The 21278-nt window shown below is 40.8% G+C and overlaps 1 protein-coding gene across 1 annotated transcript in view; it reads left to right on the forward strand.

The window, feature by feature from the left end:
- The first annotated feature begins 1089 nt into the window (after positions 1-1089).
- Positions 1090-21278, forward strand: part of LOC143293372 (ATP-dependent RNA helicase DDX42-like) — a 38172-nt gene continuing 17983 nt past the window's right edge. Inside the window, exons 1-14 of the mRNA XM_076604180.1 lie at positions 1090-1493; positions 4456-4591; positions 5307-5368; positions 5946-6096; positions 6668-6808; positions 7999-8118; positions 8992-9099; positions 9753-9821; positions 11225-11353; positions 12431-12530; positions 15036-15083; positions 16681-16778; positions 17283-17379; positions 18785-18865. Coding sequence (XP_076460295.1) covers positions 1246-1493; positions 4456-4591; positions 5307-5368; positions 5946-6096; positions 6668-6808; positions 7999-8118; positions 8992-9099; positions 9753-9821; positions 11225-11353; positions 12431-12530; positions 15036-15083; positions 16681-16778; positions 17283-17379; positions 18785-18865 — 1588 coding nt within the window. The 5' untranslated portion in view covers positions 1090-1245. The remainder of the gene's footprint in view (positions 1494-4455; positions 4592-5306; positions 5369-5945; positions 6097-6667; positions 6809-7998; positions 8119-8991; positions 9100-9752; positions 9822-11224; positions 11354-12430; positions 12531-15035; positions 15084-16680; positions 16779-17282; positions 17380-18784; positions 18866-21278) is intronic.

Here is a 21278-nt window from a genome sequence, read left to right on the forward strand (position 1 = left end):
GCCTCCCTCTTACTACTGTACTCTCCCCCCCCCTCCCCCCTGCTGGTCAGTGTAACGTTTATCACTGTAGAGCTCACCTCCCACCCCTGTCCCCCACTTGTCTGGAAATCAAGTTGCATGATAGCCACACGTGCCACCCCTCCAACTGACTCAAGTTTTTACTCCTGTGGCAAATCATCAGTGTGTGTTTTTAAGGTTGCTTGTGTCTGTCAGATAACAGTCACACACACACACACACTGTGACACTGACACACACACTACACTGACAGTCTCTCTCTCTCTCTCTCTCTCTCTCTCTCTCTCTCTCTCACACGCACACACACAGCGGTTGTTGTTGTTTTTTTCAGGAGAACTTCATTCCTCAAAATTGAATATTGATACCATTTCATATATATAATATATAGGTGCCTTACGCAACACAAAACCGCGGCTGAGAAAAAGGCCGCGAATCGCCTGTTATGAAGCTACTGTGCAGCTGTGCAGGATCACCGCTGCGGTGTGTGGCTTCTTGGCGACCTAGCATCGATAATTCACAATAGACTGAAAGTACTCAGATCATGGCATTCGGACCCACAATTTTTAAGGCCGTGTATGAGTGCGACGGTCTCAGTATGGGGGAATGGGGTAAGTCAGTCTCCACAGATCGGTGGAGTTTCGGTTGAGTTTCAAGGTGTTAGATCGTGTGGACTGATCGATATACGCTAACCACACCCGCCTTTTAGTTAAAATTATATATTTATATATTAAGGAATATTAATGGGAGCAGAAGCCAACGCACTTACCGGCAGACGCGGCTTTAGCGCCGCTGCGGCAAACACACGACAGTTTGTGTAAAATCAGTTTACTTTCAGATTATAAAAGAAAGCACTGAAACCAGTTGACGTTGTGTTCCCTCAAAGTACTTACACATGCGCTTTTTGTTTATTCATTCATATTATTAGTAATTAAAAAAAAAATTAAAAAAATAAAAGAGGGAGAAAAACCAAACAAAAACGTTTTGCTCAAAGGGAGACGATTGATAGTCCCAGCTAGACCTCTTTCCTGTCTGGAAAGTGGAAATGTTAGCAACATACACTTCCGGTTTTTTGATTCACAGAATGCGGTTGCATCTAACAAGAAGAATAAGTCGTGGAAAATAAATATTTTTGAGTCAAGGACAGCTGCATTTGTTTGTTTAGCTTCTGACATTCTCTCCGCTAGAACGACAAGCTTAGTAACCAGAGTGTTTGTTGGCCTTGAACGAAAATGTTCCACAGAGGTGGAGATGGAAAGGCTAAAGGTTTCGGGTTCGAAGGCTTTGGCTTTGTGAAGTCTTCACAAAGTTCTGGTTCCAGTTCATCGTCTCAGGCATCCCAGCCATTGACACCGGCATCTGGATTCGCTGCCATGTCAATGGGAATGGGGAGTACTGGCACATACAAGTTTGGAGCTCCGGGCCGCACATTGGGTTATCACACCAATTTGGGCAAGCGTCGTGTCCGGAGCGAAGAAGAGTAAGTAATCAACTCTCCTCTCATCTAGACCCGGTGATATTATTCATAGAACAGGTTGTGTTCTGCGTATGAAGGAAAAAGAGTGGATTGTTAAATACATTTGTGCCAAGTAGGAATTTTGCAGTGCTATCACATTGTGTAATGTTCATGCGCACGCTCTTACGCACTCGTTTTTTGCTTGTTTTTTTTTTTTGTTCTTTAAAAAAGAATATTATAAAACTTTTGAGTGTTAACTTTTTTGGCAATGCAGTGAACTGAGGCATTGGGATTCATGAATGGGACTTGTCTCCCATTTTGCTTTTCCATTTCTTGCACTTGTTTTATAGCACAGTACTGTTAATGTGCACAGTCATTACATAATTTCATATTTGTCTTTTTGGTTAAAAGTTGAGAACATGGTTTTAACCATGGTGTACTGGGATTTTCAGGGGTAATTGAATATATAATGATAATAAATAGTTTGATTGGTTACCAAAACTTTGTAAATGAAAAATTTCTTGTACTTCACTACTTGTGGGGTTTTTAAAGCAATTTTGCAGCATGTTTTGGCCAAATTTTGCTGCTACACTTTGCGTTTTGTAAAGCAAAGAGTTGTAAAGTGTCAGAATAGCTGCCACTGTGCACTGTGCAGGTGAGGTGGCTGGAAATCAAATTTTGTTTGATTTGCCGCCAAACAGTAACTGTAGTAACTATGAAAATATGGTAGTGAGGTAGGTGTTTTGATCAATTTGGAATTAATGATTCAATTCTCCTGTTGGTTGGTTGAGCCTATAGAGTATAGTATAGCTGGAATGTCTATACTGCCAACAGGTGGCTGAGCCTATAGCCAAAATGTCAATTTCGACAGCAGTTAGGAGAAGTGTGTTGTTCACTTGTTGCCTATTCTGTCTAGATAAATCTCCAACAGTTAAGTCATCAGTTGATGATTCATTTGATTTAGATCCTGATGAGAGTGATAGTCAAATTCCCATTGCAGCTGATTTTTTTTTTAGAAAGAGTATATATTTCATTGAGCTTTGAACACCAAACAGAACATCTGTTAAAGACAGATTTAAAGCCTAGTTCCAGTTTTTTTAAGAATGCAAGAGTTTCTAAATCAGTAAATGTTTCGAAAATGAATACATATGTACTTGTGGACATGAATAAAAGAAATGTACCACAAAATCATTGTCAGTGGCACAGTAATCACATTTATTGGTTTCAGTAACTTTCTTTTTTCGGAGGAGAATATTAGTGGGATAAATATTGTGGTTAATCTTCCACTGTAGTTCATGCAACCATATTTCTTTCGTTTCTTGTTTTCGTAACACTAACAGCCAAACCTGGTTTGATTCGAAATTTTACATTCTTTGTCAAAAGTCATGAACATAGGGTCACTCATAATCTTGTATTTGTGATTTTGTTTTCTTCCGCGAAGTTCCAGTATTTTCTTTATAAAACTGCTTTGTTTTAATAGCATTCAAGTGTTTTGTAACTGAATTGCATCACAAGTGACAGGGTCATTGGTGTCTCTTACAATTTATCCATGCTGAATCCACCCCAGTCATGAATTTAGAATAGCATTTCACAATGCCTTGTATTCAGATATTGACTTTTTGAATTGTAAAAGTTTGCATTTCCTTCCCAAAGGACATTTTCTCTCTCTTCAAGTTCAAAGCTAAGCAATCTATTTCTGATGTGTGGACTAAATCTTTCACATTTTCTATACCTTTTTCCTTCCAGCTCTGAAAATACAAAACATTTATTTGTATAAATCTAAATTCTAATTGAATTGTTGTAGTACAATAACTGGGCAAGGAAATTGCTTGGTTGATACTTGCCAGTCTGGTCTCTTTTTAGTTTTTCCAGTGTGTAAAAAAAATATGTTTAACAACTTTCCAAAATTCTGTTACAGTATTTTCTGTGACATAAATGTATGTTATTTTCTTTTGTTTACAGATAATTATAAAGCCATTAAGTATTATCTTGTGACATTTAGGTATTTAACTCCAATTCTTTTTCTTTGCAATAAATAGTCTTTCAGCCCACTGTAAATACAAAAGTTTTTGTAGTTTTGTTATCATGTTCAAACCACCACTTCTCCAGTCAGATTCCATTAACTTTTCTCTTTACTTTTTCAAAAGCCCTGCAGTTTCTGTGTTTTCTTAGCCAAAGAAACTTATAAAATGATGTGTTTATCTGATTGAGAACATGTTCTGGCATGCCAATACTGCAGTAGGCTGTATTATGTAGTACAGTTGATTTAGGAAAAATGTTTTTATGACAAAACTGATTCATATACATTATAGGTTAAGGTCTCTTGCTCCAGTCAATCATTTTTGAATGCATTCAATTGCCCCTTTCATGTGTGTAGATCTAGAAGAGCATGATAATGGAGGCAAACAGCATGATAATTGCACTCGCTTGTTTGTCCAGTACATACTTGGAAATATTTCAGTATCATTTTCACCCATAAAATACAGACTTGATTTGTTTCCCCCATAAAAACAAACAAAAAACCCCTATAAAGTACCCCTAGTCTCATTGTTGAGCATTATTTGAATTTTTGTGAGTTTTGCTTTATGAGGTTGGTGATTTTCAAGCAAAAATGACAACTTGCACGGGGAATCTGGGATGCCACGGCAGAACCAGTTAGGCGTTGGACTTCTGATGTGGTGTTCACCAGTGGTCACTTCTGATGCGGTGTTCACCAGTGGTCAGGGTACCAGGATCATTTCGCCATGGGTTGTGTCCTTGGGAAAGGTGTTTTACTCTGATTTTCCTCACTCCACCCAGGTGAGAAAGGGTACGTGAGTTGTTGAAGTTTAGAATGGCAGGAGAGGATTGGGTGATGCTTTCCTATGCTGAGGCCTTGACACACAATGAATCCACTTCCCTGATGGCCATAAAAGTCTTTGGGGTCTTTAAGTGGACTTTCTCATTTTAACTGCGAGTCCAGTGGTTAACTGAGAGACTGTTGCAGATACTTTGAGGATGACGAAGATGAGGAGCCCGTTAGCAAGATGGCCTATCAGCCAGCTCCAGGCAGCCCCGGGGACCAAGGCAATGACACCGATGATTCAGAAGATGCTCTGGATGCTTACATGGCTGGACTGGAAGTAAGCTTGAGATGTGTGTGGTGTGTGTGTGTGTGTGTGTGTGTGTGTGTGTGTAGGTTGATGAAGGTGCTGTGTCATCCTGTCAGTATTTCACGCACCTCTGTTGGTGGAAGTGAGATTGAACAGGTACAGAGTAAACTAAACGAACAGGTACACAGAAAACCAAATACAGATTGGCTGTGTTCGTGTCCATAAGAACATGCACACATACCATACATTAACATGCACACGGAATATGTTCATCACTCAGGGATATTTCACTCAGGCATTTTTCTCTTTCCTTTTTTTTTTTTTTTTTTTTAAAGCAGCAGTGGTAATACTGACATTGCACAGAAGGGTTTATGGATCAGTGCACAAGCTTTGATGCTTCCAAGAAACTGAAACTAAAACACAGTAAAAGTAAAACAGTATAAACTAGTGACTGAGTAGTGTCAGTTGTGGCTTAAAAACCAAACCAAACAAAAAAAAATCAACAGCTGTAGTATCTGTCTATGTAATTGTCTCAGCATAATTTAAATTCAGTTTAATATATATATATATATATATATATATATATATATATATGTGTGTGTGTGTGTGTGTGTGTGTACTATAGTATATACTTGGAACAAAAATCATAATTTGTTTGGAACTCGAAAATGATTGTTAGCAATATCACATTGCATTGTAAAACTGAAACTTGCATTACATGCAGCACTGTATCAATTACTGACAGAAAGAGATCACGGAAGCAAAGGAAGTTGAAGCCACTGACGATGGAAAGAAGAAGGCAGAGAAGTAAGTATTTTGTTTTTTGTTTATCTATTGCTAATAAGTCATAAGTGGCTAGTGAAAAAAAGTCTCACCAACATGTGTGAGAAGAGAGAGAGTGGAAGTGTAAAGTATGCGGGAGGGGGAAGTAAGGGGAGAGAGAAAGAGGGGGGGGAGAGTGAGTGAATGAGTGTGTGTGTGTGGTGAATTCCACAGATAAGTGGTATTTAAAACGTGGTATTTAAAAATGTTGATGTGCAGTTGGGCTTGTTTGATGAATTCCTTGGAAATATGCTGAATCTGTTTTAATGTTTACACATGTATTTTATTGTGTGACTGTATATATGTGTGTGTCACTGTTTGTGCGTGCGCACGCATGTTTATGCGTGCGTCTGTGTGCAGTTTGTTCTACAGCATCATAGACATTGACCCTGGGGAGCAGTTGGAATTATGAATGGAAAACACATAGACAAGAATGAGGGAATGAAAAATTTACCTGCAGTCATGTATAAAAAAAGAAAAAAAAGAAAAAAAAAAAGAATAGGTAAAAACCAGTCAGAATGAGTGTTTGTACTCCTTTTGTGTGTGTGTGTGTGTGTTCCAGAGGTGTGCGTGACGACATCGACAAGGAGGACGAGATGGAGGAGTACTTGAGGTACATGGAGGAAAACCCCAACGCCGGGGTGATTGCTGACGAGGAAGACGACATTCAGTATGACAGCGATGGCAATCCCATCCCAGGGGAGCGCAGCAAGGTACTCATGGTGCTTTGTTTCTCTGATTGGTTTTGCTGCTGCTTGCATTTCAGATGGTTGCAATGAGTGTCATATTTTGGTTTTTGAGTGTGTGTCTGTGTGTGCGTGTGTGAGTTTATTATGATAATCAGTACATTAACTTTTCAGAGAGTGTCATATTTTTGTTTTATAGAGAGAGAGAGTGTGTATGTGTGCGTGTGCACGTGTATGCTTGTCTACAGGTTTATTCACTATCGTAATGAGGGCATTATCTTTTCAGAGAGCACATGCAGAATTTGATTGTCACTGCTTATTTGTGGATTTAAAAAAAAAATTGTTGGGGCGGAGGGGGGGTGGGGGGGCGGGGGGGGATTTAGGTCAGTTGCAAAATGTAAGCTTTCACAGTATTAAAGTGAAAGTATACAAGGAACAAAAAAGTGAGTGAAACTGATTCTCTGTGTAGCAACAGGGCAGGTGTGTATGTGTGCAGGGGTAGTGATGGTGTGTAAGAATGAGTAAAGCTTATGATTGAAATGATAACATTATGATTCACATTCATTAACATAATGATGAAATTATCTCTCCCAACCAGATCATTGACCCGCTGCCTCCCATAGATCACTCTGACATCGACTATGAGTCCTTTGAGCGCAACTTTTATGAGGAGCATGAAGAGATCAAGGCACTGAGCACGCAGCAGGTGGATGAACTCAGACGGACCTTAGGGATCAAGGTAACTTAACTTGTGGCCTGATCAGTGATACAATGATTTTTTTTTCAGTTGATTTCATTTCGTTTTGTTTGCAGTTTTCACACACATATATATGTGCACACTCACACGCATTCTCTCACACTCTCACTCAGTCAATCACTCTCACTCACTCATCCACTCACTCACTCATGCACGCACACACAGTCAGTGACTCACACACTTCCACACACACTCAGTGACTCACACACTTCCACACACACTCAGTGACTCACACACTTCCACACACACTCAGTGACTCACACACTTCCACACACACTCAGTCACTCACTTTTTGTAGGCTCTCAAGGCCTGACTAGGGCATTGGGTTTATGAGTAGGTGAGGCATCTTCTCTCTTTGGAACATTTCATGAAAGAAGATGTATGTGGATCAGACTGCTTGCTTTGACACCCCCTGGAAACTAAAACAGACTGCTTGCTTTGACACCCCCTGGAAACTAAAACAGACTGCTTGCTTTGACACCCCCTGGAAACTAAAACAGACTGCTTGCTTTGACACCCCCTGGAAACTGAAACAGACTGCTTGCTTTGACACCCCCTGGAAACTAAAACAGACTGCTTGCTTTGACACCCCCTGGAAACTAAGACAGACTGCTTGCTTTGACACCCCCTGGAAACTGAAACAGACTGCTTGCTTTGACACCCCCTCGAAACTAAAACTGAGAAAGTGAAAGAATGAATAAATAAAGAAAAGCAAAATTTCATACTTATTTTATTTTGATCACTCACCTATTGCTTTTTATTTACCTATTTGTTTACTTAGTTGCATATATGTTATTTCATTTTGATTACACATACTTTACTGTGACCCACTGGTGCCAGAAAAGAGAACTGTATACATATTTTATTTGATCTTTGTTTGCTGTTTTTATGTACAAATACGCTCAAAAGTTTTCACTTAGTTCTTGGTAGGCTCTCAAAGCCTGTGCAACACATTTGGACTCTGTGTAGGTCAGGCATCCACTTCTTTAGATTTTATTCATTTTATTTATTTCATTATCAATAATATTATGATGTACACTGTTTAAACAGATGTGTTGTAGTGTATATGGATCAGTCTGAAGTCTGTGATGCCTCCTTGAGAGTGAAGCAGTTGGTTTGTGTCATTTGTTCCTGAATGAGAAATATGAATTGTTTTCCTGCCATGTGCCCAGGTGTCCGGTCTTGATCCTCCCAAGCCAGTGAGCAGCTTTGGTCACTTTGGGTTTGACGAGAAACTTCTGACCTCTGTGCGCAAGTCGGAGTACACTCAGCCCACTCCTATCCAGGCACAGGTGACCAGGCTCTGTTGTCCTTTTTGTGTGTTTTGTTGTTGGTTTTATGGACGCTGCGAGTGACGGTGGGAGGGAATATGTAGACATGTTCTTTCTGACTGTCACCCCCTCCGGTAGGAAGATAGGTCTGCTTAGGTTATGACTAGGTTTATATAATAGACTTTTTTCTTTTTTATTTCGACGCCTCTGCGCACACAGGTCATTGATAATCAGTAATGACGGCTGACCTTCCAATTTGAAGATTATGGTTTCTTACAGGTATTTTTTAGTCATTCTATAAATTTGTTGATATTGTGGTTTGCATGAGTAATGGAATTAAGTGAATGCAGTTTCACTTCCCTTTTAAAAAAGAAATGTGTTTGTCTACTTTGTTAATAGGTTTTGTTTCCAGCTTTCTGTGTGTGAGCATCCGTCTGTGCCTTGTGCATGCCCTGGATGATGACAGATGTGGATGAATGCATGCATGGAGGCTATGCATACCTGTCAGCCTCCTGTTTTCACACACAAACAGATCAACATGCTCACACAAACACATGAACATGCCCACACATGTAAATGCTGACATCTACCTATACATTATGTACACACACACACACACACACACACTGGAACACACCACACACATGCATATAATGACATATGTATGTGTTTACATGTATGCACAGTTATTAGCACAGTGTACTACAGCTTGATGTGGCATCACACACATTTTGACAGGAACAACTACACTGTTGATTTGATTATTTCTAAACAAAACTTATGCATTATTTGTACCAGTATAATACATCAGCACCCTTGCTTTTTTTCTTTTTTTTTTCTCCTCCACACTACCCTGACGCTTATTTTCTGAATGTTTCAACAAATGATTTACAGGGTATTCCCATTGCCATGATGGGGCGTGACATCATTGGCATAGCCAAGACAGGTAGTGGAAAAACAGCAGCCTTCGTGTGGCCTCTGCTCATCCATATCATGGACCAGGTGATGATTGTCTTGTGCTTGTACACATTGTCTTTTTTTTCTGCATTTTCTGCAGAGCAAATGTGTGACGGGACATCAGGATCCTCTTGTAATCTAGCTGGTATTGAAATGACAAACATAATGCTGCTGCTGCTGCTGCTGCTGCTGCTGCTATAAGTACTGCTACTAGCATCATAATTACTAGTACTGGTAGCACTATATCACTGTCAATAGTGTCATTACTGTTTTCGTTAGGCGATTGCTGTATGTTAGTTTGGACCATGACTGTTCTTAAAGTGTTAAATTCAGAGCTTCATTTTGCTAACAGGACACTTTTTGAGAATAGAAAAAAATTAAAAAAATCTTGCAGTTTGACCTTGATTGACCAGTGCTTCAGGTTTTGTTTGGAAATGAACAGAAGTGAAAAGAGGTTGAAAAGATTGATAGCATTGCTGCTACGTGATGGATTAGTTTTCATGATGCTGCAATTAACTGACAGTATTAAAAAAAAAAAAGTTATTGAGTTTGAAAGCATGTGAATATAAAGGTGTTTGAAGACAAAGGGTTGAAGGTGGATTGGGAAGAAAGCTGTACGATGACAGGTCTTGTGATGCAACAGAAAATAGTGATGTGAGGGAATGTCCACTCAAGTCTCACTTGTTTCATTTTCACAGAGAGAGCTGAAGCCGGGAGATGGGCCTATCGGTTTGATCCTGGCTCCTACTCGAGAGTTGTCACAACAGGTAATATGTGTGTGTATGTGGTGTGTGTGTGTGCGTGTGTATGCAGGCACATATTCTTCAAACACAGTGAAAATTTGTTTTGAATATTGAGGTCTTTGAATCTTCCAAAACATTTATGACAAATGCAGTTTATCAGTTTTTAGTTTTAAAATTGATTTTATAGGGAAGTGTTAATTTAGAATAAAAGGCCACAGAATTTTCATTTGTTGTGTAGTCACAAGAACAGTAGCCAAGATTCTTACAGTCATGGATGTCTGGAAATGCTTTGGAATAATAAAAAAAGAAAAAAAAAAGAAAGAAGAAATAAGTGTTGTGTGTTTGTGTGTGATGGTGTTGTAGATCTACCAGGAAGTATGGCAAGGTGTACAACATCAAGGTGGTGTGTGTGTGTGATGGTGTTGTAGATTTACCAGGAAGTATGGCAAGGTGTACAACATCAAGGTGGTGTGTGTGTGATGGTGTTGTAGATCTACCAGGAAGTATGGCAAGGTGTACAACATCAAGGTGGTGTGTGTGTGATGGTGTTTTAGATCTACCAGGAAGTATGGCAAGGCGTACAACATCAAGGTGGTGTGTGTGTGTGATGGTGTTGTAGATCTACCAGTAAGGCAGAAAGTATGGCAAGGTGTACAACATCAAGGTGGTGTGTGTGTGATGGTGTTTTAGATCTACCAGGAAGTATGGCAAGGTGTACAACATCAAGGTGGTGTGTGTGTGTGATGGTGTTGTAGATCTACCAGTAAGGCAGAAAGTATGGCAAGGTGTACAACATCAAGGTGGTGTGTGTGTGATGGTGTTGTAGATCTACCAGTAAGGCAGAAAGTATGGCAAGGCGTACAACATCAAGGTGGTGTGTGTGTGTGATGGTGTTGTAGATCTACCAGTAAGGCAGAAAGTATGGCAAGGTGTACAACATCAAGGTGGTGTGCGTGTGATGGTGTTGTAGATCTACCAGGAAGTATGGCAAGGTGTACAACATCAAGGTGGTGTGTGTGTGTGTGTGTTGTAGATCTACCAGGAAGTATGGCAAGGTGTACAACATCAAGGTGGTGTGTGTGATGGTGTTGTAGATTTACCAGGAAGTATGGCAAGGTGTACAACATCAAGGTGGTGTGTGTGATGGTGTTGTAGATTTACCAGGAAGCCAGGAAGTTCGGCAAGGTGTACAACATCAAGGTGGTGTGTGTGATGGTGTTGTAGATTTACCAGGAAGCCAGGAAGTATGGCAAGGTGTACAACATCAAGGTGGTGTGTGTGATGGTGTTGTAGATCTACCAGGAAGTATGGCAAGGTGTACAACATCAAGGTGGTGTGTGTGATGGTGTTGTAGATTTACCAGGAAGCCAGGAAGTTCGGCAAGGTGTACAACATCAAGGTGGTGTGTGTGTGTGGTGGTGTTGTAGATTTACCAGGAAGCCAGGAAGTTCGGCAAGGTGTACAACATCAAGGTGGTGTGTGCCTATGGGGGTGGTAGCATGTGGGAGCAGTCCAAAGCCTGTCAGGAGGGGGCAGAGATCATCGTGGCCACGCCGGTATGTTTTTTCTTTCTCTTTATCTCTCACCTACAGGTTCTGTAGGTTTTAGTGATGTGTTGTTAGGTTATTGTTTAAGCCACTTTGTTATCTTGGGAGTGGGTTGGTAATGTTCTTGTTCCTGAGTTGTGTGTTTTTGTTTTTACATTTTGGTCTCGGCAATGTATTGGACTTGTTCATACGTGGGTGGAATGTAATCAACTGAATCTGAATGGCTGATTTCATGGATCATATGTGTGCTCTCTCTCTGTCTCTGTCTCTCTCTTTGTCTGTCTGTATGTCTCACACGCACACACACACACACACACACACACACACACACATGAGTTATATTCAGGTTTTTATATGCGTTGTTGTTATTTTTCTCTCAAGGCCTGACTAAGCGCGTTGGGTTACGCTGCTGGTCAGGCATCTGCTTGGCAGATGTGGTGTAGCGTATATGGATTTGTCCAAATGCAGTGACGCCTCCTTGAGCTACTGAAACTGAAACTATTTTCCTCTGGATACAGACCTAGAAAATTATTTGTCAAAAGCATTTTACACTATTGATTTGGGTTAAATAACTTTACATTTGTTTAATGTTTTCATTCACTGGGTTGTCAGTTTGAGATACATTCTTTTGTTTCTTTCTTTTTGTTGTTATTTATTTATCTTTTTATTTTGTTTAGTTTCAGCTGTAAATAAACTGTTTTTGCTCTTTCACACCCGTTAAGTGACTGAAGTCGACTGGACAGTTCACCACCATTGGCAACTTTAGTCGATATCAAGGGGTCATTTGAAAGGACCATTTTTCAAATTGTAACAAAACTTGACAGCTTCAGCCGACTTTCCAGCACAATAGAATAATGACTAACCTACACCTCCTGACCAGGTTTGAAGTAAACAAGTCCATTGTGATGTTTTGACACAGACTTAGTCATGTGACTGACAGTGCTGAGTTCTAAAATATTTGGCACTGAGGAGTGTTTTCCACACAGAAACTTGATGGTGAAAGTGTTTATATGTTGCCATGAGAATGTTTTCAGAGTTTCTTCTTGTGTGTTCACTATCATTCCGTAACATGACGACTGTTTTCAGGGTCGACTGATCGACCTTGTCAAAAAGAAAGCCGTCAACTTGGAGCGAGTGACATTCTTGGTGTTTGACGAGGCTGACAGAATGTTTGACCTGGGCTTTGGTGAGTGAAATGGTGTCAGATATTGGTCGCAAAGAACTATACAAACTTCACTTTGGCTGTATCAGGAGAAACTAGGGTTTAACCCAGATTTAGTTTGAACGGAAATGTTTTTCAGACATGTGTCAGATGAAATGGATTGAATGCAGAGAAGTCATTTATTATTTTTTTTAACAGTAACTTATTTCAGGCATGTCTCAGGATAGATGTGACTCAGGGAAGTCATTGTTTCAAGCTGATATGATTTTAGATTCATGGTCAGTGCTTTATTTTATTGCTGTTTGAGACAAAATAGATATTGCTTTATCTAATAATCAATATGTAACAATGCTTTCTCTTTTTTATTCTTTGTTTTTAAGTGAAAAGACGAAGTAAGTAATTTGAATCATGGCTTTTTTTCCCCCTGGTTCTGTCAATGTAAGAATGTGGTATAGAATCACTAACAAGATTACTTCTTGTGCATTGTGATAGAGTTGTAAACCCAGAGATGGTTTTGTATTTGATACAGACTTGGAGAGGCTAATTCTAACTCACTCAGGTCATCAGACTAACGATATGCAGACAGGTGAATTTTAAGACAAGATAAGAATAACTTTATTATCTCCAGTTAGAGAAATTTGGTCAGGTGCATTATCACAACATGGACAAGTAAACAACATGGAGACCATCGCTGTAAAAACAACAACAACAACAGTTATTAGGATTATAACGAAGACACAGATGTAAAAAATATCACATACATTGTTTCATACTTTCATTCCACACATTGCAGGCAATATTTAAAAATACATAAATATATAAAATGAAATAAACATTATTTTGAATATGATTGTGAGCATGACATACTATATTGCACACTGATTATAATTAAAATAAGAATAACTTCATTATCTCACAAGATAAATTGCATCAGGTGCAGCAAAACAACCAGACAATCAGTACACACACATAGATACAACATTAAACATTACTTGATTAAAACACATGATGATGGTGGTTATAAATGTGCAATACGTAGGATGAATGTGTAATATGCAGGACAAATGTTCAATACAATAATATGCCTGATGTTAACTTTTATTTATATATATTTATGTTAATAATTACGTTGTGATAATCATTAATTACAGTTATTTTAAAGCTAATATGTGAAATACTTTTATTTGAAACATATGTTTATTACTCCTGTTTAAGCTAAATAAGACAGTGACTAAAGCAAGGTACAACCTATCATGCACGGACTTTCACATGAACTCACATGAAAGCACGTGCATGCACATACACACACACACGCTCTCGCATGCGCGCCTGCTCGTGCACGCATACACACACAGTGACACACACACAGAGAAACACACGCACATGTGCACACGCACACATACACTCACACACACACACACACACACACACACACACACACACACATATAATTCTCCAGAATTTAAAAGGTGGATTGAACGTGGAATAAAAGTCTTCAGTGCTCTGGATTTCAGTTTAAAAGTTCTGTAGCGTCATCCTGATGGCAGCAGCTCATAGTACTTTGCTAAAATATGGGTGTCGTCAGTTGCTATCTGTCCACTTTTGTGAACGACTCACTTCTCATACAGCTCTTGCATACTAGTTTGCTTCATTCCCACAGTCTTACTGCACACACTCATGACATCATTCAGAACACGCTTACTTTTCACTCCCAAACTTCCATACCAGCACAAAAATGAAATTATGAGCACGTACTCAATGCAACATCGATAGTGACTTTGAAGAATATTGGAATTTATACCAATATTCTGCAAACAAAATATTCTAGATTGGCATTTCTTGTGAATGGAATCAACATTCCTGTCAAAAGTCAGCATACTGTCTTAGATAGTCCCTAGATATTTATATTCATTTACCCTCTCCACTGTTTGACCATCTATAACAAAGTTAGCTACAGTCAAGGGGTCTTTCCGAAAATCTATCAACATTTCTTTTGTTTTCAATATGTTCAGATCCAGATAGTTTTCCTCACACCAAGTGCAGAACTTTTTGATTTCATTAAAGTAGATAGCATCAGAGTTGGACAGATCTTCAATAGCTGAATCATCAGAATATTTTATGACAGGAGTTTCCCCCGTGCCTCTGCAGTCATTTGTGTGCAGTGTAAATAGAACAGGGGACAGTACTGTACCTTGGGGAGCACCAGTGGAAGTAGACTTTAGAGAAGAGTGGGCAGAATGAAAACGAACGGACTGAGTTCTAACCTCATTCCTGAATATGCGTGGAGAAGATCAAGTTACCCATTTTAAAGATGCTGTAGTGTATATTGGTTATGGTACAGCACCCACACACACACACATGTGCATGCACATGCACACACACAGACACAAACATGAAAACATTGGGAATCAGTGATACATTTCATTGTACACCTTATGATTTGAAAATTTCCTCGTTTGAACAATTTTCCATGAATAGGGAATGCAGTGCAAGTGCCAGGAATGATGAATGGCTTGTCTTAACTTGCAGAGCCTCAGGTTCGATCCATTGCTGACCATGTTCGTCCTGACAGACAGAGTAAGTACACTGGCATTCTCTTTTTTTTTATTTCTACCTGTCTGTTTCGGCTTTTTAGGCCTTTGGATTTGTTGTCAGCAGTTCTTCATGGAATGGTTTTCATCTTTTAAAAGTTTTAATTAAAAAAAAAATCAATCAATTAGTCAATGAAAAAAAAAATATATATGTTTATTTATTTATTTTTGTCAAATTTATTTTTTTCTTTTCAGATACAGTGTTGTGAAACCAGACATATATTTCTGTTTTTCTTGTGGCCCTTTTACTGTCCTTCATTATCCATGGAACAGTTTTCTTGTGGCCCTTTTACTGTCCTTTATTATCCAGGGAACAGTTTTCTTGTGGCCCTTTTACTGTCCTTCATTATCCAGGGAACAGTTTTCTTGTGGCCCTTCTACTGTCCTTTATTATCCAGGGAACAGTTTTCTTGTGGCCCTTTTACTGTCCTTCATTATCCAGGGAACAGTTTTCTTGTGGTCCTTTTACTGTCCTTTATTATCCAGGGAACAGTTTTCTTGTGGCCCTTTTACTGTCCTTTATTATCCAGGGAACAGTTTTCTTTTGGCCCTTTTACTGTCCTTTATTATCCAGGGAACAGTTTTCTTGTGGCCCTTTTACTGTCCTTTATTATCCGTGGAACAGTTTTCTTGTGGCCCTTTTACTGTCCTTTATTATCCAGGGAACAGTTTTCTTGTGGCCCTTTTACTGTCCTTTATTATCCAGGGAACAGTCTTCTTGTGGCCCTTTTACTGTCCTTTATTATCCAGGGAACAGTTTTCTTGTGGCCCTTTTACTGTCCTTTATTATCCAGGGAACAGTTTTCTTGTGGCCCTTTTACTGTCTTTTATTATTCAGGGAACAGTTTTCTTGTGGCCCTTTTACTGTCCTTTATTATCCAGGGAACAGTTTTCTTGTGGCCCTTTTACTGTCCTTCATTATCCAGGGAACAGTTTTCTTGTGGTCCCCCTGTTGACAACATCAAGTGATACAACCTTATGTGGCTTTCCTTTACCTTTCCTGACCTGCTTGGAAACTTAGAAATAACCTCAGGAAAGCAGGGCTTCTGCTAAAACATACATCAGGGGGGTCCCAGAAGCCCTTTTATCACAGTTCTCGGGAGTCCCATACTGCCTTCAAAGGGTCACTATGTTGCAGCACATTCTTAACAAATTGGCCTTGCAACACACATACAAAGACAGGCATACCATCCACTGATTATCATCCAGGTGTGTGGACCAATAAGTGGCCAAGGGAAACAACTCTGTCGCAGACCCTAGCATCAGACTGACGCCGTGATACTTGATTTTTGTTGTTGTTGTTAGGTGTTGGTTTCAGAAATTCTTACAACATCCCAGGACCCACTTGATGAATGTGTATTGTGTCCTGTCCATTTTCAGTACATCCAGGACCTGTACTTAGGCTTTATCAGAAGCCCTGGAAAGCACTGATAATTTGTTCTCCAGGGGAGTATGCCCCGAAACTTCCCCCTCCTTTTCAGAGTGAATGTCTTGGCAGGTGTTCGTGTGGCAGGTGGTGTGACTAATGACTGTGCCTGTTGTTGCTCTGTGTGTGTGTGTGTGTGTGTGTGTGTGTTCTCCAGCCCTGCTGTTCAGCGCCACATTCCGGAAGAGAGTGGAGAAGCTGGCCCGAGACATCCTGGTGGACCCAGTCAGGGTGGTGCAGGGAGAGGTGGGAGAGGTACGCTGATTTGGAAACATATTGTTGCCTCTTTCTCTTTTCTGTTGTTTTTCTGTGCTGTCTGCGAGTCCCCATCATCTGGCACTGTTTTGACGGCATTCCTCACACGCTGAGGAGTTCCCCACCACCATGCACACCCACCCCCTATTACACTGCCCCCACCCCCATACACCTACCCCCGGTTACACACCCCACCCATAGGTGTGTGTGCATGTGGGAAGATGGCGATGTGGGGCAGACGTGTCTGTTGTCAGTGATATCATACAATTTTAGAACAGTATTTTAAGTGATCTTAATGCTCCTGTATTTTTTCATGCTATATGTGATGTTAGGTTACATGCACTTCAAGCCACCACATGGTAAGTGCTATGTAAATGCACAGTATTGCTATTGTTATTGTTGTTGTTATTGCTGTCATTGTTATTATTATTCTCCTCTTATTTCCAGGCAGATAAGGGCAATGTGAATACACATTCTTATGATGATGATGATTGTGATTTGCAGGCCAACGAAGACGTGACACAGTTCGTGCAGATATTACCCAGCAATGGCCCGGCCAAGTGGACATGGCTGGTGCGACGTCTGGTGGAGTTCACCTCAGGTCAGTGTACACAGCCAGGTTTGCACTGTCAACTTTTGTTCAGGTTTTACACACACCTGAAGTATGACGTCTGGTGGAGTTCACCTCAGGTCAGTGTACACAGCCAGGTTTGCACTGTCAACTTTCGTTCAGGTTTTACACACACCTGAAGTATGACGTCTGGTGGAGTTCACCTCAGGTCAGTGTACACAGCCAGGTTTGCACTGTCAACTTTTGTTCAGGTTTTACACACACCTGAAGTATGACGTCTGGTGGAGTTCACCTCAGGTCAGTGTACACAGCCAGGTTTGCACTGTCAGCTTTCGTTCAGGTTTTACACACACCTGAAGTATGACGTCTGGTGGAGTTCACCTCAGGTCAGTGTACACAGCCAGGTTTGCACTGTCAACTTTTGTTCAGGTTTTACACACACCTGAAGTATGACGTCTGGTGGAGTTCACCTCAGGTCAGTGTACACAGCCAGGTTTGCACTGTCAGCTTTCGTTCAGGTTTTACACACACCTGAAGTATGACGTCTGGTGGAGTTCACCTCAGGTCAGTGTACACAGCCAGGTTTGCACTGTCAACTTTCGTTCAGGTTTTACACACACCTGAAGTATGACGTCTGGTGGAGTTCACCTCAGGTCAGTGTACACAGCCAGGTTTGCACTGTCAACTTTCGTTCAGGTTTTACACACACCTGAAGTATGACGTCTGGTGGAGTTCACCTCAGGTCAGTGTACACAGCCAGGTTTGCACTGTCAACTTTTGTTCAGGTTTTACACACACCTGAAGTATGACGTCTGGTGGAGTTCACCTCAGGTCAGTGTACACAGCCAGGTTTGCACTGTCAACTTTCGTTCAGGTTTTACACACACCTGAAGTATGACGTCTGGTGGAGTTCACCTCAGGTCAGTGTACACAGCCAGGTTTGCACTGTCAACTTTTGTTCAGGTTTTACACACACCTGAAGTATGACGTCTGGTGGAGTTCACCTCAGGTCAGTGTACACAGCCAGGTTTGCACTGTCAGCTTTCGTTCAGGTTTTACACACACCTGAAGTATGACGTCTGGTGGAGTTCACCTCAGGTCAGTGTACACAGCCAGGTTTGCACTGTCAACTTTCGTTCAGGTTTTACACACACCTGAAGTATGACGTCTGGTGGAGTTCACCTCAGGTCAGTGTACACAGCCAGGTTTGCACTGTCAACTTTTGTTCAGGTTTTACACACACCTGAACTATGCTCTCCAGGCTTCATTACAGCACTGGCTTTATGTAAAGGTCAGGCGTCTGCTGCTGCTTTTTGTTTTCATTGATTTTTATATATTTTTCATATATGTTTGTGTGTATGTATGTGTCTGTGTGTGTGTGCATGATTGATCGCACATTATAGTATATCATTTATATGTATGTTCATTTTTTCAGTGGGCAGTGTTTTGATCTTTGTGACAAGAAAAGCCAACTCTGAAGAACTTGCAACACAGTTGAGAGCCCGTGATTTCAAACGTATGTATTGTGTTTGGCTGTTTATGTGGTTCTGAATGTGTGTTTGATTGGCTGGTTCTCATATTTCTTTGTGCTTTCTCATTCTTCTATTTCTGTTTTTCATTGTTGTTTTCATATACTTCTCTAGCTGTTGTTATTTATTTTTCCATTCCTTCTGTTATTTTTTGTAGATTGGTAATGGCATTGCAGGATGTTTGGACTTCTGTGATGCAGACTGAAGGCAGAAAGAGAGAGAGAGATCATAATCAAAATTGAATTTTTTTTTTTTTTTTTTTTTCAAACACAGATATAGGAAAAAATGATTTAATTTTTAAATTTATTTCTGAGGGAAATGGAATAAGCAACAATGCTTTTTTTATTTTTATTTTTTTAATTTATCCAGCCTTCAAAATAGAGAATAGAAGAAAAAGATTCAGAAAAAAAGAAAGAGAGAGAGAGAGAAATGAATTAACAAACATCACAAGAAGGAAATAGAAAAAAAGAAACATTATATCAAAGCTTCATATTCATTACAAATTAATCATGGAAGGGGCTACATGAACAGTGGTACACAAACATTGTTTGAGATGGTGCATGATGTGGAGAAAATGTGGAGAAAGAGAGAGAGGAGACAGACAGAGTGGGAGACAGATGGTGCATGATGTGGAGAAAATGTGGAGAAAGAGAGAGAGGAGACAGAGTGGGAGACAGATGGTGCATGATGTGGAGAAAATGTGGAGAAAGAGAGAGAGGAGACAGAGTGGGAGACAGATGGTGCATGATGTGGAGAAAATGTGGAGAAAGAGAGAGAGGAGACAGACACAGAGGGAGACAGATGGTGCATGATGTGGAGAAAATGTGGAGAAAGAGAGAGAGAGAGAAAGGAGACACAGTGGGAGACAGATGGTGCATGATGTGGAGAAAATGTGGAGAAAGAGAGAGAGAGAGGAGACAGACACAGTGGGAGACAGGAGATGGTGCATGTTGTGGAGAAAATGTGGAGAAAGAGAGAGAGAGAGGAGACACAGTGGGAGACAGATGGTGCATGATGTGGAGAAAATGTGGAGAAAGAGAGAGAGGAGACAGAGTGGGAGACAGATGGTGCATGATGTGGAGAACATGTGGAGAAAGAGAGAGAGGAGACAGAGTGGGAGACAGATGGTGCATGTTGTGGAGAAAATGTGGAGAAAGAGAGAGAGAGAGAGGAGACACAGTGGGAGACAGATGGTGCATGATGTGGAGAACATGTGGAGAAAGAGAGAGAGGAGACAGAGTGGGAGACAGATGGTGCATGTTGTGGAGAAAATGTGGAGAAAGAGAGAGAGGAGACAGAGTGGGAGACAGATGGTGCATGTTGTGGAGAAAATGTGGAGAAAGAGAGAGAGGAGACAGAGTGGGAGACAGATGGTGCATGTTGTGGAGAAAATGTGGAGAAAGAGAGAGAGGAGACAGAGTGGGAGACAGATGGTGCATGTTGTGGAGAAAATGTGGAGAAAGAGAGAGAGGAGACAGACAGAGTGGGAGACAGATGGTGCATGTTGTGGAGAAAATGTGGAGAAAGAGAGAGAGGAGACAGACACAGTGGGAGACAGATGGTGCATGATGTGGAGAAAATGTGGAGAAAGAGAGAGAGGAGACAGACAGAGTGGGAGACAGATGGTGCATGATGTGGAGAAAATGTGGAGAAAGAGAGAGAGGAGACAGACACAGTGGGAGACACGAGATGGTGCATGATGTGGAGAAAATGTGGAGAAAGAGAGAGAGGAGACACAGTGGGAGACAGATGGTGCATGTTGTGGAGAAAATGTGGAGAAAGAGAGAGAGGAGACAGACAGAGTGGGAGACAGATGGTGCATGTTGTGGAGAAAATGTGGAGAAAGAGAGAGAGGAGACAGACAGAGTGGGAGACAGATGGTGCATGATGTGGAGAAAATGTGGAGAAAGAGAGAGAGGAGACAGACACAGTGGGAGACAGATGGTGCATGATGTGGAGAAAATGTGGAGAAAGAGAGAGAGGAGACAGACACAGTGGGAGACAGATGGTGCATGTTGTGGAGAAAATGTGGAGAAAGAGAGAGAGGAGACAGACACAGTGGGAGACAGATGGTGCATGATGTGGAGAAAATGTGGAGAAAGAGAGAGAGGAGACAGACAGAGTGGGAGACAGATGGTGCATGATGTGGAGAAAATGTGGAGAAAGAGAGAGGGGAGACAGACACAGAGGGAGACAGATGGTGCATGATGTGGAGAAAATGTGGAGAAAGAGAGAGAGGAGACAGAGTGGGAGACAGATGGTGCATGATGTGGAGAAAATGTGGAGAAAGAGAGAGAGGAGACAGACAGAGAGGGAGACAGGAGATGGTGCATGATGTGGAGAAAATGTGGAGAAAGAGAGAGAGGAGACACAGTGGGAGACAGATGGTGCATGTTGTGG

This window comes from Babylonia areolata, chromosome 19 (assembly GCF_041734735.1).
Source record: "Babylonia areolata isolate BAREFJ2019XMU chromosome 19, ASM4173473v1, whole genome shotgun sequence".
Lineage (NCBI taxonomy): Eukaryota > Metazoa > Mollusca > Gastropoda > Neogastropoda > Buccinidae > Babylonia > Babylonia areolata.